This window comes from Nelusetta ayraudi, unplaced genomic scaffold, assembly GCF_046127955.1.
Source record: "Nelusetta ayraudi isolate G7.1 ecotype Tasmania unplaced genomic scaffold, CSIRO-AGI_Nayr_v1 ptg000135l, whole genome shotgun sequence".
In the NCBI taxonomy this organism is placed as follows: domain Eukaryota; kingdom Metazoa; phylum Chordata; class Actinopteri; order Tetraodontiformes; family Monacanthidae; genus Nelusetta; species Nelusetta ayraudi.
In genome coordinates, this window is record NW_027466185.1 from 9,507,698 (window position 1) to 9,524,608 (window position 16,911).

The 16,911-nt window shown below is 44.5% G+C and overlaps 1 protein-coding gene across 2 annotated transcripts in view; it reads right to left on the reverse strand.

The window, feature by feature from the left end:
- The window catches only part of csmd2 (CUB and Sushi multiple domains 2), a 225,237-nt gene that overhangs the window by 68,683 nt on the left and 139,643 nt on the right, over positions 1–16,911 (reverse strand). For both annotated transcript variants that reach the window (XM_076011540.1, XM_076011539.1), the window contains exons 23-28: positions 15,886–16,055; positions 15,593–15,749; positions 14,701–14,892; positions 11,311–11,437; positions 1,739–1,941; positions 726–917 (exon numbers count right to left, since the gene is read on the reverse strand). In XM_076011540.1, the coding sequence (XP_075867655.1) occupies positions 726–917; positions 1,739–1,941; positions 11,311–11,437; positions 14,701–14,892; positions 15,593–15,749; positions 15,886–16,055 (1,041 nt within the window). The remainder of the gene's footprint in view (positions 1–725; positions 918–1,738; positions 1,942–11,310; positions 11,438–14,700; positions 14,893–15,592; positions 15,750–15,885; positions 16,056–16,911) is intronic.

A 16,911-nucleotide genomic window follows, 5' to 3' on the forward strand; every position in this document is an offset into this window, starting at 1 on the left:
AAGAGCACCGTGATTCAAAGTGTGCTGACATTTTCAAAAGGCCAAGATTTAGAACTAAACGGAAGATGCACGGCGAGTCAGTTCAATTTGTGCTGAGCAGCTGTTCCATGGGAAAGTAAGACGCCGAGCACAAGCTTTTGATCCCTAATTCTCCTTTTCCGTGAACTTGCTGAAAGCTGTCGAGGGAGTGACTCACCTTACTCACACTCTCCAATAAAAGGTTCACATTAATCACTTCAGCGATAAATAAACCAGCCAGCTAATTATCACATGCTGATTGCTGGTATTAAGTCACAGCCTTCATAAAATACATTACTAGTATTAGACGTGTTGTTACTGTGGTTTTAACAAGGTTGCAGTGTGATCCTTCTGTCTACGACGGTGATTGTAGGATATTTCCAGGACACATACCGCCTAGTTAACCACATCAGAAAACTGTGTTGTCTACTTGTTTTACAAAAGTCACACTGACAAGCGGTAAAAAACATTTGGTTAATTAAGAGTATTTTCTGACAGTCTTCTCAGCTGATTTAACAAAAATAAACATTTAAGAGTCCCAGCCATGACCAAAGTAAATCTTACATGCTTAGATAATCATTGTTATTTCACTGAATGGAGAATAAAAAAAAGAAATCTAATAGATTAATAGCCTGGCATGACTTTCATTTCCGATCCAAGTCCGGGCAGCAGTGAGCGCTGGCGACACGCTGCGTTTAATGGACTACCTGTGCACGTAGGTGGGTCTGGCTGCCAGAAGAAGCGGCCATTGATCTCGGTGCAAATGATTCTCTGCGCTCCCTGCAGGATGTAACCCGGATCGCACTGGAACACCACATGATCGCCCGGCTCTCTGCTGTCCCCGCTGCGGGTCCCGTTGGTGGGCATGCCGGGGTCATTGCAGGAGGTGGCTGTCGAGACTGCAGGAGCGAGATGAGGCAGAATGATGAATTACTCATCCACGCTCTTATGGTGACTGAAGGGTTTTTAATTGCAAGTGGTCATTATGACATTTTACCATGGTGACATAAAAGACCCGACTTGTTCGTGATAGGAACCATTTTTTCTTTATAATATTCATCTATTTCGGGGAAGAGAACTCAAATTTCACCCATTTTCTACTTATGCTGATTCAATTGAAAGGGAGACATACGAAACATGGCCATGGATTCAAAGAACAAAAACACAACGCTGCTGCTCATGCAGGGTTCCCTCTGGCCCCCTGAGTCTCTGGAAAAGCCAGAAGGGCAGTACGACTTGAAACGGCCGTGCCAAGACCTGCCGCTGTGAAACCCCAAAGCAGTTTTGTGGATCATAAAGCACCAGTGAAGTGAGAAATGGTTTCATTGGAATAGTGGTGAGAAGGAAATGGGTGAAGTTTCAATACATTCATGATGAAATCAGACGACTAACAAGAGGGACGTTGTTTGGTATTTGGCATGGAGTATTTATACAGTACCTCACAAATGGCATAATGATAATAGACATTTTGTTCTTGTTAAACTAAAACTGTATTCCTGCAACTTGAAATGGTGTTTTATGCAAACGTCCCCCTTGTGTAGAGCAGGATGGGACAATCTCTATTCTAACACGTTCCATCGACAGGACCGTTTGGAAGGTTTGATGACTGCAGTTCTGCAATCCCCAAAATGTTTTTTTTGTCTTGTTTTCTCAGCCAGATGAATGCAGCTAAGCCATTAAAGACTATTACCACCTCTTTTCAGCTATCCCACCGGCTCACCGGAGAACTGCAGAGCGAAGCCCTGCTTGCTGGTGAAGAAGTCCGTGGTGAACTGCATGCTGACGGTGTTGAAGGTGCTGTGGGCGTCCTGGGGCACCGCAGAGCCACTCAGCTCTCTCAGTAGGACGCCGCCGTCCTGGGGTCCATCCCAGATGCGGAGCACATCGTGGACCTCCTCCGTGTGGAAAACCAGGAAGTGCAGACTGTCAAAGACACACGAAGCCCCATTAGATGAGGAGTGATATTCTCGCGCATGTCTGGACCTTCAGAAAACAACCTCACGCGCTCCGTTTCCAAACCACGGCCTTCTGTTATGAAATTCTTAAAAATGTGTTATTATTCTGTCATTTAAATTGTTAGAATTTGCTTGTTTGCTTGCGCTACATGTGGACTAATTAAAACATATATATATATTAAGCAGAAAGGTATTAGGGACATTTAGCACAGTAATACAAAACACTTAGGAATGTAATAAGAACAACTACAACAAAAACAATCAAGACAGAAGAACAAGAAATCAATAAGGTACTAATAGTAGTTAAAAGACTCAAAGTTCAGTTGAAGGGAGAAATAAAAATACAGTTCCACAAAAGACAGCCTTAGGCAAAGTACAAAAGGAGGGGAACAAATAGCATTTAAAGTGAATCACAGCCGTCAAAAGGCTCGGGAACGTTCAATTGATGTTACGCAATGTCAGTCAAGCGGATGCCTCTGCTGAGACATTTATTAGTTCCAGTCTAGACATCAGAAAGATGATGCTGTCAAAATATCCCCCCCTTCACTTTACCACAGGCAGCTGTCAGCCCGCTCGCTGGTGGTCCGATGGATGTGAAATGCACTGAGGCCGCGCGCGATTGTGCACGAGTGGGGGGAAGGAGTGGGGCAACCTTTCGAGCAAATTCAAGATGATACGTCTCTTGAAGGCTGGAGCAACTGTAGGTGTGTTTACAGCAGCCTCGTCGAGTCTAAACGGGCTGGAAGTGGTGAGAAAAGAGTCTCGAGATAAACAACTTTCCTCCAAGTGCCCGTTTTGAGGGATGTGCATCGTGTTGACTGAGACAAAGTCAAAGGGAGTTCCTTCGACTTACCCTCGACTTAATTATTGAATTCAGTTGTCTTGGAACCTATTTTGAGGTGCAGCAATCTTGGTCGTTGGAACCGCCCTCACTATTTTTGTTCCATTCACAGGCTTAAAACAACAACTGGCAGCAGCATTGTACTGAAAGATAATTCAGAAGTAGCGGAACTGTAATATCTGCCCTTATCATGCGGAGAAAAGCATGGCTCTTTACGCATCCCTCCAATTCTAATCCATTTGCACGCGCAGACAGAAACGCAAGCAGCGGCTCACGGCCTCAAGCTACAGAGGAGACAGAGGAGCAGCGAGCCAGCGAAGTGTCGTGTTTGCCAATAGATCCCCACCCCTTCTGCATAATTGGTGTCAGACTGTGATTCCCGAGCCGTCTGATGTGCGAGCGGCAGCCAGCGGCGACTCGACAACGGGCCATGTGTAAACGCGTGGATATACTGTACGTAACCTACTTGACAAGAACTGCGAGAGAGGCGGCCGTCAAGGAAACAGATACGGACAAGCAGCGCTGGTGCACACTCACCAAGCCGGAACACCACCCGGCTGGTTTGGAGGCCGTGCATCATAGCCTGGAAGCATGTGCGAAAAAGGCAAACACCTGCAAAGCGCAGCGGGTGTTAGAGCGCCCTCGCTGTTCTGCTGCATTTTTTTTTCTCCAGGGATGAAAAATCTGATATGTTACTTTAAACTCTAAAATAGATTAAAAAAAATGTCCCAGCTCAACCTACGGCAAATATAAACTGGCCAAGTTGAATCGACTAAAAAAACTCTAGTCCTCAAAACTAATGTTTGCATTGGGTCTCCACGCTCCAACAGCTCTTGGTGCTGACAGTCAGATGATGGTCTCGTTTGTCTTGGTGAGACAGATGTGACCGTCCATTCTGCAAAAGCATTTTGACTGGGTCATTTGTTGAATTGCGAATTCGAGCGTCCGGGTGAAAATTTGACTTTGAGCCACACAATAAAAGGATTTGTTTTGGTTTTTTTAGGCAGTGTGATATTCACGGTTTGAGAACATCTGAAATTCAGTTATTGTTGAAAAAGAAAAAAAGTTCACATGAAAAAATGTGGGAGGTAGGGGTGGTGATGCAGTGTTTAACTAATTAACTAATTGTAAAAATTGCAGGACTGCATTCAGCTGACGTCTGTAGCCTTGACAACCTAAATCTCTGGCGAGCGCCCCTGTTTGAATCTTCGCTTTCAGGGGTCAAGCATTACGCTGAAAGACCCCTCCAGTCTCTGTCGCGTAAGCTCCTCCGGCAGTCCAATCTTGTTATGCAAATGCTGCTACGACTTTCCCCCGGCTGTATGATCCTGTTACCAGCACACCACTTTAGTGTTCCTTGAGCAGGGGGAGGCTCAAAAGTGTGTGTGTGTGTGTGTGTGAGAGAGAGAGAGAGAGAGAGAGAGAGAGAGAGAACGAGAGAGAGAGAGAGAGAGAGAGAGAGAGAGAGAAAGAGAGAGAGAGAGAGAGAGAGAGAGAGAGAGAGATCTTTTTTTTTTTTTACTGGATTTGCCTACATGACCAAAGACAAAAAGGAGATTTCAAACACAGGCACATGTGCCTTCTTGCAATCAGCACAAATACGGCGCAGCGTGTGTTTGAAGGAGGCGCGCAAGATGTGAGCGAGCCTGTTCGGGGGATTTGTACCGAGGCTAGCGACGAGCGCCCGTCACGTGTCGGATCAAGAGCGGGTGCGCTGGTGTCTCATCTCGTGTTCTTACGCAACCTTCAGTACTGTCAGACACGGAATGGCATCGCGTCCCGATCGCTCTGATTTATGCGTCAGGGAGGCAAGATGGTGGCGAAGGTGGGAGAACACGAGAGCCATGACGAGAGGAAGCAGGAGGTGAAGGCAGGGAGACAACAGGGGCCGACATTAATCACTGTCTGTTTGTCGGGGGGGGGTACAAGGGAGCGCTGGAGGAGGAGTTGCTGGTGGGGGATGAACGTGGGCCGAACATCGGTATAATTGGTTCCTTTTCTATGGGATCGGAATAATCGTTGCACGTCACGTCAGCGGACTGGGGCGGATGAGAGCGACGTGAAGAACGTGAAGAGAAAAAAACAAGACGCTAATCCCTGTGTGTGAAAGGAGAACTCTCTCCCGCTTAGCATAACACATGTAGGGCATCCGGGCCACCCTCGTCTTTTCATGGACCTGCGCGCATGGTCGTAGGATTTAACTATTTATACTGCTACTCTGCACGAACCACACCGCCGGCTGAACTGAGGGGGCGGAGGGAGGAACGGAGGTTTGGGTGCACGTTGTTTGCGCTTGGAAACAAAGTGCTTCTTGCATACCCACAGCTACCAGACACTGATTAAATGAAAAAAAATAAATACAAACAGAACACAAAAATTAAGGAAATTTGTGTTTGGTAGATTATTTCTTTGTTGTAACAATGCTTCTTGGAAATAAATCTTCTATCTCCTCCTCATGCTGGTTACCAGCCTGGTCCCACACTGATGTGGGATGACATCCCATTCTTCAGCCAGCGTTTGAGATGCCAGGCAGCTGTGGCTGTGTATGGTTCTTCCACTCACTACTGAGGCTCCTGTTTGTTAGATGAATAAATTGATAAATTGACTATATGTTTTGTTTCTTCAAATCTCAATCATCCAATCCACCAAACAAGAGTCAATGGCAGCAAAAGCTGTTTGACTCGGCAGAGATTTGTCACATTTCCCACGGGCACAACCCAGATACTTAGTTTTGCTGCTCACCCCATAAAAGATGCATGCTCCTTACAAGTGTGGCACCATTTAAAAGGGAAAGGTCTTTTCAACAATATCCAATTTATTTCCAAAAAGCATTGTTACAACAAAGAAATAATGTACCAAACACAAATTTCCTTTTCATTTCAGTTTGTGTTTGTTTATATCAAATTCAGGAGAAATTTGACATTTGGACATTTGCCTTTAGTTTCAACACCTGTTTTTAGGAAGCTACATTTTAAGATGGTTTTGTTAGTGGTACCATTATTGCTGTAAACTAATCCTGAAGTGTCTTCTGCTATGCAGAGTCCATACAAAGGAAACACTGACTTGCAAACGGGGTTATTTCTTCATTCCAGACTGGCCTGGGAGACATGAGTTAATAACCTAAACTAAAATATCACATGTCCCACTCATCCTCTTGTGTTACCACGGCATGCTTCCCTCATATTTTGGAGAGAACATCAGAATAAGTGATATAACCCCAACAAAGGCATACTGCTGAGACTCACTAAATAAAGGAACAAAGGATGCAACGGGCACCATACCTGTGACTCAATGGAGTCCCAGGCCATCATTGAGCTCTTGACTTGCCAGAACACAACAACAGAGCAGTTTCTCTTGGACCCGAAGCAGAGCGGGAATGTTGCTGTAGGGTGAGTATCTGGACAACGCTCACCGACAAATTGTTAGGAGTGAGGCCGCAGTTTCGCATGAACAACGGCAACACGCCAAACATGCCGTCGCGTCAATCCCGGCTGAGGCGGCTGTGCCCTGCCTCACATGTTGCTGCGGGCCCGCAGACAGTGAGTGACATCACGCTGGCAGATTTGACGCGGATGGAACGCAGGAGGTATGTCGGGTGAATGGAGACGTCAAACGTGGAGTGACAGAAGTGCATCGGAGCGGAAGTTCGACTTGACAGCATGATTGTGCGGCGGGTGAGATGATGGGCCTCCATTACTCAGACTCCCAGCTGCTCCCGCTAGTTACCAAAGCCGACATCGGCGTGCCCACTTGCAAACACAAGCGCGGACGGACCTGATTTAAGGAGACTAAAATGGTTTGCCTGCAGTCCGAGAAAAAACAACATCCAACCGAAGGGGGGGAAAAAGGGATGGGTGGAGGAGTAGCGGTGTGTGGGAGGAGGGGTCAGCATTTGGTCTCTGTGAGCGATGAACAGTTTAAGAAATCATTGAAAGGCATGTTTTGAAATTTCACAGCTAAGGGCTGCCTTTTAAACTTGTCCCCTTATTAACGAGATAAAACAGCTCAAGCAAGAGAGGAATCGCCGGGAGGACATGTGATGGGAAAGACTTATCGGGGAGTTTGTCTTTTTATTTTCCCCAGCCTTAATTATTTTGTATTCATATGAGAGACACAGACAGAGAGAGCCGAGGCTTCCTCGTATGAATACAAAGTAGTCTTACTGCAATCACGGGTCCTGTGGGGAGTCTTGGAGTGTGTGTGTGAGTGTGTGCCTGAACGCGTGTGTGTGCGCGCGAGGGCAATAAATAAGTAAGTAAGTGAGTGCGGAGGGTGGGTGGGGGGTGTAATGGGTGAGGCGCAGGGACGCAGAGAAAACATGTGCTGTCGGCGCATCTCGCGGCTAATTGAGATTGTGCGTACAAGGCGACATGTCGCTGAGAACCCCGCTCATCAATATGTGTGAACGTGGCCACCGTGCGAACGTCCCACCGGGATCAGCCTTTCACGGAGGAGACACATCCACGCCGAGGGGCCTCCAGAAGACATGGAGAGGGTGTGATGGTCCGGCCAACACTGTCATCACTGACCACCGGTTTCTTTTGAAGCGGTGCGAGGGGTCGTCTCGCCAGCCGTGTCACGTCAAGCTGTGTTCAATACGAGCGCTGCGAGGCACATGGTGAATTAAGACGGAATTGGGGAGATTATATCCACTTAAAAATGAACATATGGCAGAAAGAAGCGTGAAATCGGTACAAGAATTGTAGAGATTAAAAATCCACATATTATGCACAAGTGGGTTTCTCTGACCTGCACATGAACTCATTGGAGCCCAAAATCTATGAGTCAGTTCTTTCACTTTACTAACAGGCTGAGGTTTTCTACATTTGTGTTGCTACGTGAAGTTGTGAGTAATAAAACACACTTTAGCATGTCAAAACGGGACATCTCCCTCATGCTCATTTAACCCTCTAGCTCAGGGCCACATTGATTTTGTTCCCCTACAAGAATGCGGAAGGTCCAACAATATTAGGTTACTTTCATTTTACAGGAAGACTGTAAACAGAGGGCTAAATTCAATGTCAAATGCCCTCTGTTTTCTTAGTACATCTTGTGAGGCTGATCCACTGGAGTCTAGGATGAAAAGACAAAAGAATCTCTATAATATGGGCCCACGGGCTGTTCAAGTATAATTGCACTAGAGACAACCAAAATGCATATTATGCAAAAATGCAGTACAAAATGCAATGTGCAAAACACTGTGTTAACCCCAGCCAAGTGCATGGCAACACAGCGTCAGAGCTGTCCAACAAGACTTCCATCGCCACGGAATTTAAATCAACCGCACAACAATCTCTATGGCAATAACCTCTTAACGTTTGGTCGATGGAAAAGCTCAATGCCTGCTGTACATCTCTCTGTTCCCTTTGTTACTACATTCTTATTATCTCTCTAAGCTGATGCTCCAATCTCTGGATGCCACCCTTAACTGTCTGTCCGTCGATATCTTTCCAAGAAGCGGCCTCCTGGCTTTTCTAGACTTGGGCTCTCACTCGGCGCGCTTCCCGGCCTCTCTCGCAAACAGGGCTACCTCCAGTCACACAATTTCAAATACAAGGAATCCCAGGGCTGATGCATTGCAAATTCCTCTTAATAATGAATTGCGCGGGTAGGATCAAAGGCATGGATGTGGAGCATACCTTCCAGAGAAATGTCAGGGACCCAGAGGTAGCACAGGCGCTAATGAACCTAAGCTAGTAATCGCGAGGGAGCGAGGAATGCCAGATGTGCAGGCTGTGGGACAGCAAGTACTCGCAAATGAGATCGGTGCAGACGGCCGCGCAGCTCTTCGCGGGCAAAGACAACACTATGGTGGTGTTCTTTTTGGACATTTCTCTCGATATTCCAGTTTACTTTTACATGATTGCAACTGTGCGTAGCAGTCGGATCACTCATCACTGAAATATAGATCATCCACCTTGTCAACTTCCCAAAGGAACAATTTTTAATTGAAAGCTGCTCTTAAAAGTTGATAGCTTTGAAATGTCCATGGATTGCACAACCAATCAGCTTCCCTTAGAGATAAGTGTTCGGAGGAATGCAGAGAAGAAGGGAGAGTGACGATGAATTATAAAAAAAATGACTGCTGCTAAAGAAGATTGGCATGGATGCTGCAGTAGGCATTTTTATCATGACCGGATACTATTTTTGGATTAAAGGAAAATGCCAAAAATAAAAACAGCGTAAACTGTGTCCTGTGTTTTGCCTGGTTCCTACACAAGGCATACATTGCTTTGCTTTTAATGAGTGCTGGTATGTCTAGTATGACTCCGTTCCTGCTTTCTGACTGGCACTGCACCTGTGACCCTCAACCTGGACCTGTGCACAATGCTTCTAATCACATTGAAAGAAGAAATGCACTGCAATGCAGATACTTCTGTGTGTACTGTAGAATAGCTTTTCCTTTTCTCTGTATTTGAAAGAGCTTCATTAAACACCACGGTGCAAAGCAGCCAACATCGCTGAATGACAAATCTGAATGTGACAAGAAAGTTCAAACAATTAGATTCCAAGTTTTACCTCATCTTTTCTAAAGATCTTCTACAGGCTCTTAAAAAAAACAACAACTTTGGAATGGTGCTCTTTGCCATGTGTCTTGTTAAATCCAATGGCTACATCATGCTTCTTATCCAACACTACGTCCTGATTCCAAGGTATATGTGTGCAGTGCAAAGCATGTGCCTACTGAGTATTTAACCTTTATTTAACCAGGTAGGTCAATTGAGAAGTAGTTCCCATTTACAATGAGCGAGCGATCTCAGTGAAGGAGTTAATCCAATTTGTGAGAAGAGAACAGATTAGAGTCCCTCCTATCCAAACCACCCATTGTGTGATCTGGCTCTTTCTGTATGATCCTTCGTCTACACATGTGCTGGTGGGATTTCAGGGTGTTCTCCGTGAGGAACACTCTTCTGTCATGGATCTAGCCTTACAAGATTACTGTGTTAGTTGCACTGATACACTGTGAAAGTGATTGTGCATGGTTAACACAATTTACTCTTAAGGTGGTTTAAAACCATAATATTTGTCAAATATGTAGTAATATGCAGAATTACTGTAAGATTAAACCTAGTGTACTATATATATTTTCAAAAGGTCAAACAATAGACCTCTCTGTTGGCACATTTTGTTTTGTTTTTTTAACTCTAACTTCAAGTAAGTTTTCATTTTCTATACCAGGCAAAACTGGCAAAATGGATGGAGTGTAATAACATTGTAATAACACAACTACACTCAAAACTAAAGGCTTTATCAGCGTTAAAATTGTATTTTTGTTCAATAAGTCATGGGGACGGTACTGATACTTTATTAATAGAATCAATCCTAGATGGGACACTACTAGTATCTTAGGTATTGATACTTAAGTACCGCACAACACTTACATACCACTCATTCAATGAATGAAGGCATACGACCATATGTGCTGCATGTACTGTACCTGCCTATTAGCATAAATTCTTAATGGTTCATTAATATGCGCATACATCTGTGTGTTAATGTAGAGGGAAATGTGCTAATAAATGTGCATGCAGATGAGTGTAGGTGGTTCGAAACCTGTACATGTAGGCATCCCTGTGCTAAGGTAGCAGCTATGAGGTGCATGTCCATGTTAATTGAGAAAACGTTTTAAGTAATTTCCGGAAACAAAATTAAAGGATGTCTTTACATGTTTGACCACAAAGATGAACATTTCACAATAAACTGTGAATTTTACAATCGACAAAGTGCACAGGTTTTGTGGGTTTGAAAATCTTCATTTTAAGCAAGGCTTTAAGTTTATTCTTTTTAGTTTTTTAAATTGTTGTGTCATTGATGGCAGACATGTTGAAGCAAGAAAGCTTTCTGGTACAAAGAAAAGCCTTTTTCTTCATTTGTTTGCAGGTCCAAGGTCCTTCTTTGTGTGATTTAAAGTTCACACCACACATTAAATAATAATAATAAAAAAGAAATATGCAGGCAGGCTCCTTAGATACGGGTTGTAGGACATGCCATACTGCTCCTGCCACTTTGACCCTGACCCTGATGAGCTGCTTCACAACTGCAGACTAAGACAGATGGATGGCGAAAAATACTTTCTTTCTTTCTTGATATGCTGTCTCGTAAGTGGTCGTTGGAGAACAACCTGAACGGACAGCCGGCACATGACCGAAATACAGAGTGCCTCGCTGGGTCAAATTCCAAAAATGGAAGCAGAGGGAAATACATACATATCAAAGACCGAGTTAACTGGAAGGTACTTTGATGTCGCCTTAAACCTGCAGGCTTTGAGGGGTATTTCCACTCAGCCAGCGGCAACTCAGCCGTCGGCCAATAGCAGCCTCGGTTGGGACTGATTACACAGCAACCTGTACAAGTGATGAATACCACTGCAAAAAAAGGAAAAAAGAAATGCCAAGGCCTTGTGGATTGGAAAAATAAAAAGTGCCCAGGAATAAACTATGTGATCCGAAATGTAATAAGCTGCAACATAAGGGGAATGGAGAGTGCTGTTCAGACCTGATGGTGCTTCCAGGGGCTGCCTCGATGGTCCACACACAGTGCAGGTTGTGCTCATATGGAGAAGGATAGCCAGGAGACAGGATTCGGCCAGAGGGCTCTTCCTTGATGGTTCCACCGCACTCGGCTGGGAACGACAGCAATAAATATTGGTAAATTTGAAAATAAAAGAGAAAAAAAACGACAACACAAGCTTGCTCAGAAAACTAAATCGACAAAGCAGAAAGGTGGGGTGCCCAGAAAGGTGCATCACATCTGTTCCCTGAGACAATTATTCTGAATTATTGAGACGGTATTCACACGCTCAGACACGACGCGCTTCATCATCTTGTTTGCTGTTACTTGAAAGGAAAAGGGGAAGCTGATCCAATATGCTGTGTGTTTAAACATATTAGATACAGCTGCAAAAAAAAAGTTGGCGGCCTTGTTGACAGATCCTTCAATCTAAAGTTGAGACACTTTTGAGGTACTCTGACAGACGAGGGATGAATACTGAAGAGTACTGCAATATTAAGCAGGAGGAAGAATGTCAAATATAGATTGAAAATGTTTTTTTTTTTTTGGTATCACACTTCAACAACAGGGATGTAACATTATCATCTATGTTGCAGTACCACAGAGACAAATACATGCAATAGCACTTTGGAGTGAGTAGAGTCGTTTCTTTGCTGAAGTGACTTCGTGTTTTCTTCTTCTGTCTTTTTTGATTAGAAGAGTTGTTGAACCGTTTCTGATGCATTACTGCAGTGTGGACTTTGGGTTTTCTCTTATTGCAACACACCTGTATAACAATCTGTGTAAGTTTTACAAACTCAAACACGTCATTAATTAGACAAAAAAAAGTCCACCATGGAAAATGTGAATGATAAAAACGTGTGCACCCTGCGACCTTCTACCCTCGTGCAAAAAAAGTAGCAGAAATATATTTTTTTTTCATACTTCAGGTGATTTTGCTCGAGCGTTCGAGGCCATCTCATCTGAGAAGGCGATGGTTTAAGTGTTCTTCTCCGGAGGAAAATAGATCCTTCAGACGCGTGGAAAAAGAGAGGAATCACACTGACGAGGATGGTGATTGTGATGATCGGGAAATCCATCTGTTGGAGACTGAGCCCGCGCTGCAAGGAGGTGATGATGGCTGATGGGCGAAGACGTACTGACAGGAGGGAATTACAGATGAGCCGAGGAACTAAATAGTGAAGTGCGGCGCACATATAATGAATGACATCGTCGCACGCAGTGTCTCAGACCAAAACGCACCGTTTTCTCTCTTCTTTTGTCTCCATCATAGACTCCTCGCACTCCCTTAATATATTCTGAGAATGTATTATTATTTATCCTCCATCAGTTTACGTGGATGCGGTTATGTTCACAACAGAACTCCTTCTACATGTTTTGCACCAACTTAAAGAGACAACCGCTACAGCTAGTAGCCGCATGTTTTACGAGTACGTGCATCTTGTGTAGAACTGAGACCAGATTGTTTGTTTTTTTCCAAACTGACCTTTACTGTTGGTATAAATCAATCGTTGTCCTCGCCTCTTATCCGTCTTTACTGTCCGCTCAACGCTACCTAACTGTCTCGTCGATCCATACTGAACTGGTCCTGCATCTGCTGCTAAATTTACTCAGGCAGTTGTGCCATTACCAGCCAAGGAAGGGACATATGGAGGACAAATGTGTTCAGAGATATACAGTATTGTGACTACTGCTGCTGGTAGCCAGATATGAAATTACCTGTCAGCTTGGGGTTGAAATAGGAGCACCGAAATAGTATGCTAATCACCTCGGCTGATGTCAAAGCCTGCTTTACTTTACTGAGCTCCTGGATTTTATCTGGTGACACAGAACGATGCCACGTGCGCCATCCAAGAAGTTTCTTTGGCTATTTTTGTCCTGAAAATCTACGGACAGTTGTGTAAGTTTGTGCGTGGAAGATGCCGGCAAGTTTTGAGTGAACAATCAGTGAACTCAGTTCAGGCATTTCAGGCAATTGGTTGATAAACCATCCCACGGCGGAGTGCTAAATGTGCTCGGTGTGTGTTGATGAAGAGTAAATTTAATTTCCAAAGCATCCCTCCAGTCCGGCGGGGTTCGGCACTTTTTCCGACACTTAAGTCTATGTGTGTCGCTGTGCAAAATGATGCATGTGAACACACGGAGGGCATTTTTCCCAGATCATTGTTGAACGTGAGAGTTGCTCCGCACACACTGAAAATCTCATTTAAAGAGGCAGAGCTGGAGCGGCATGAGCAAAAATTGCATTTTTTTTTCCTTTTTGAATATGAGGAAAACTGCTAGTGTGAAGCGATATTACTTGCAGAACCAGTTATGTGCAAGCCCTAAACGAATCAGTCAAACTTGTGACTCAAATGACTCTGAAGACCTGGTACATTTTGGTAACTCATAAACTCGAGTAACTGAAAACAGTCACTTCTGCAGACTTGGACGCACAAAGAAAAGGAAAACAGCAATGAAATTGAGGAAACAATTTCTCAAGCAGAAAAGCGACTAAATTTAGGGAGGAATTTATTTTTCCAATAAATAAAAAAAGAGAAAATAGGTTCTGTGCAAGAGTGATGTAATAGTTACAATCATTTCAGTCATTTACAGTGAGAGAATGCACTCAATGGGGTGCTAAGTGAGACACCAAATGGGTGGCTTGAAATAGCTGCACTAAATCAGTTTTTTTTCTAAAGCTGCACCGGCAGCCATCACACACCCAATGCGAAAAGGGAACTGGGTCAGACATTGTTGCTCGGCTGGAAAAAAAAACAAAAAAACAAACAATTGGTGCAGATTTAGCGGCGCGCCAAACACTGAAGCAATAAACAGCGAATATTGTATTATTGGCGCCATTGCAAGACAGTGCCATTCACAAGCAAGCTGGTCTGTAAGCACGACGCTTTCTGTGCGATTTCACACGAGTTACCCCAGGGGTGGAAATAATAGAAGGGAAGCATCTTTCGTTAATCTTTGGCCTGACCAAAACTCAGGAGCTACAAACAAAACAATGAACTGTATATGTGCCTGCGGCCTACCAATGAATTGCTCCAAAGAAGAAGAGAAAAACACATCTTTTACTTATTTTTCCTCCCCAGCTAGTAAACTCAATGTGTGCTAAAACAAGCAGTTTATGAAAACTGGCCCTTTGTGACGTCACAAAGGGTGCATAGTCCTCCCTCAGGTTTGAGACAGACTCACTGATAGATACAACTTTACTTCGCATCCTGCACTCGGCTGCCTTTGCTATTTTGATTCTCATTTATTTCTAAATGCTTTGATGCTGCTGACGCAAGAGCAGCCCTGCTTAGAAAACAAAGCTGCAACTGGATGAAGAAGTTGGCACAGACACGTTATGTCTCACAGACAAACAGCCCAAACCCAACTCACCAAAGCAGAGAGGGAGGGGGCTGTCCCACGTCCTTCTCTCCCCCCGCAGGCAGGTGAGAACCTCGGGACCTTTCAGGGTGTAGCCCGGGTCACAGCTGTACGACACCGTGCTGCCGGCAAAGTGACCCTTGTCCTCCCGCTTGTAGCCAAACTGGGGGACGCCCGGATCCTCGCATTTCACCAGCTCAAAACCTTGCAAAAAGGAGACGCAGCCCATCAGGAAAAAAAAAGAAAGAAAGAAAGAAAAAAAAAAATGTGCAGGCGTGCGCGTGTGTGTGGCAGAGGTGACGACAGAAGTCAGGTAATCAAACACAGGACTGCGCATGACTTTGTGCACCTGTGTACGCAAAGTCATGCATACAAAACAGGATTATGGCTGCAAGAAGAGATACAAATATTACAGAATTAGATTTTTATTTAAGTTTACATTTCAAGTTTTAAGATGAAATTTCATGAATAAGTCAAAGTTACCTGGAAAAAAGTCAAAGTAAAAAAGACGATATTTTGTAAATAAAGTTGAAAAAAAAGTGGAAATTGGCGAGTAGACTGGATGGATGGTGGATTAACCCAGTTACCCACTTTTAAAAGTATCCTGGTGAAAACAGGTGTATCCCACAAGGTTCACCCACAGTCATCAGGAAACTGGGGAAAACCGAATGACTCCACTAGACTTGTGCACAGAGCCTCTCGACTTTATTCTCGACATTATGACTTACTTCACGATGACATTAATTGCAAAATTTCGGTATAATTCACAAAATGTTCTCCTTTTTACGTCATTATTTCAACTTTATTCTTGAATTGGAAACTTTGAAAAAAAAAATTCTATCATAATTTTTTTCTCTTCTTGTGGCCCTAATCCTCTTCGGTACATGCTGTGTGCGCCACTCACTAATGAAGTGCAGCTCAAAGCCTTTGCTGGTGTTGTCGGCGTTGCTGATGAACTCCAGCCACATGGAGCTGGAGGTGGAGTTGAGGGTGGCGTCAAGCAGCTCGTTGCCGGTGAACACCCCCAGCAGCCGCGCCTTGTTGCTGCTGCCGTCAAACACCTGCCAGGGGCAAAAAAAAAAAGAAAAAAGAAAAAAAAAGGGACGTTAGGAGGAGGTTTGCGATAAGGTGCGCAAACCTCCACCCCCCAAAATCCCTCCTCCTCCTCCTCCTCCTCCTCCACCTCCTCCTCCTCACTTTGAGCAGGTCGTCATCGGCCAGCCTGAAGTCGCGCGCCCGCAGCTGGATGCCTTTGCCAGGCTGCGTCTGGATGGAGTAGATGCACTCGTGGTTGTTGCCGTAGTAACCGGGGTAGTTGGGCGAGAGCAGCACCCCTTGCATGCCAGTCACGGACGAGCCGCATTCAGCTAGAGGAAACGAGAGGGAGCAGAGGGACGGGTGGAGAGAGAGAGAGGGAGAGAGAGAGAGAGAGAGAGAGAGAAAGGAGGAGGAGGAGGAGGAGGGGAAGGGATACAGAAGAGAGCAGTGGTGTTGAGGAGAGCGGAGGACATTTGGATGGCGATGCGCTCGGAAGCCGGGCCGGGGATTTTAATTCATGCCGTCGTGCACAGGGGGAGTTGTGGGAATGGGCGTGGCCTCGGCCTCGGCTCCAATGCCGAGCTGCAAATCATCACAATCTGAATTTGATTAGCAGTAACTTAAGCGATTTTCCGCCCTAACTCATGGCGGAGGAAGAGGGAAAAAGAAAAGGAGGGAAAGGTGGGAGGCTGCTGAAAGGGGGGTTAAAAATAAATCTGCCGGAATTTAGACGACCGTAAATGTATCCACAATTTCAAATTCATGAATGCTGTGGGGTAGAATGGGGCCATCTGGGTTGGAAAACAGTTCACAGCCTAACTTTGAATTTTTAAAAAAGGACTGAATATGGTCACTTAAGTGTGGGAGAGCATCTTAAAATGTAGAAATAATAAACGAAATGAGAAGGACTTTGTGTTTTGTTTGGACCACTGTATAAGAGAATTGTGTGTCTTCATGCTTGCAACAAGCATTGATAATTATTGAAGGCATTAGTTGTGTGGTGAGGTGAGACTCACTTGCACCAAGTTGCATTAAGAGCTTTTCTATAAACATCTTTCTGTGTTTAAAAGAAAAACACGGTGATTCCAGCAGGTCCGAGTCATTTTGCGTGTATACAGTAGTAGTACAGTATATAAAAGACCACGATATTTTTCTATGTTAACATGCTATTTAACATATTCAGAT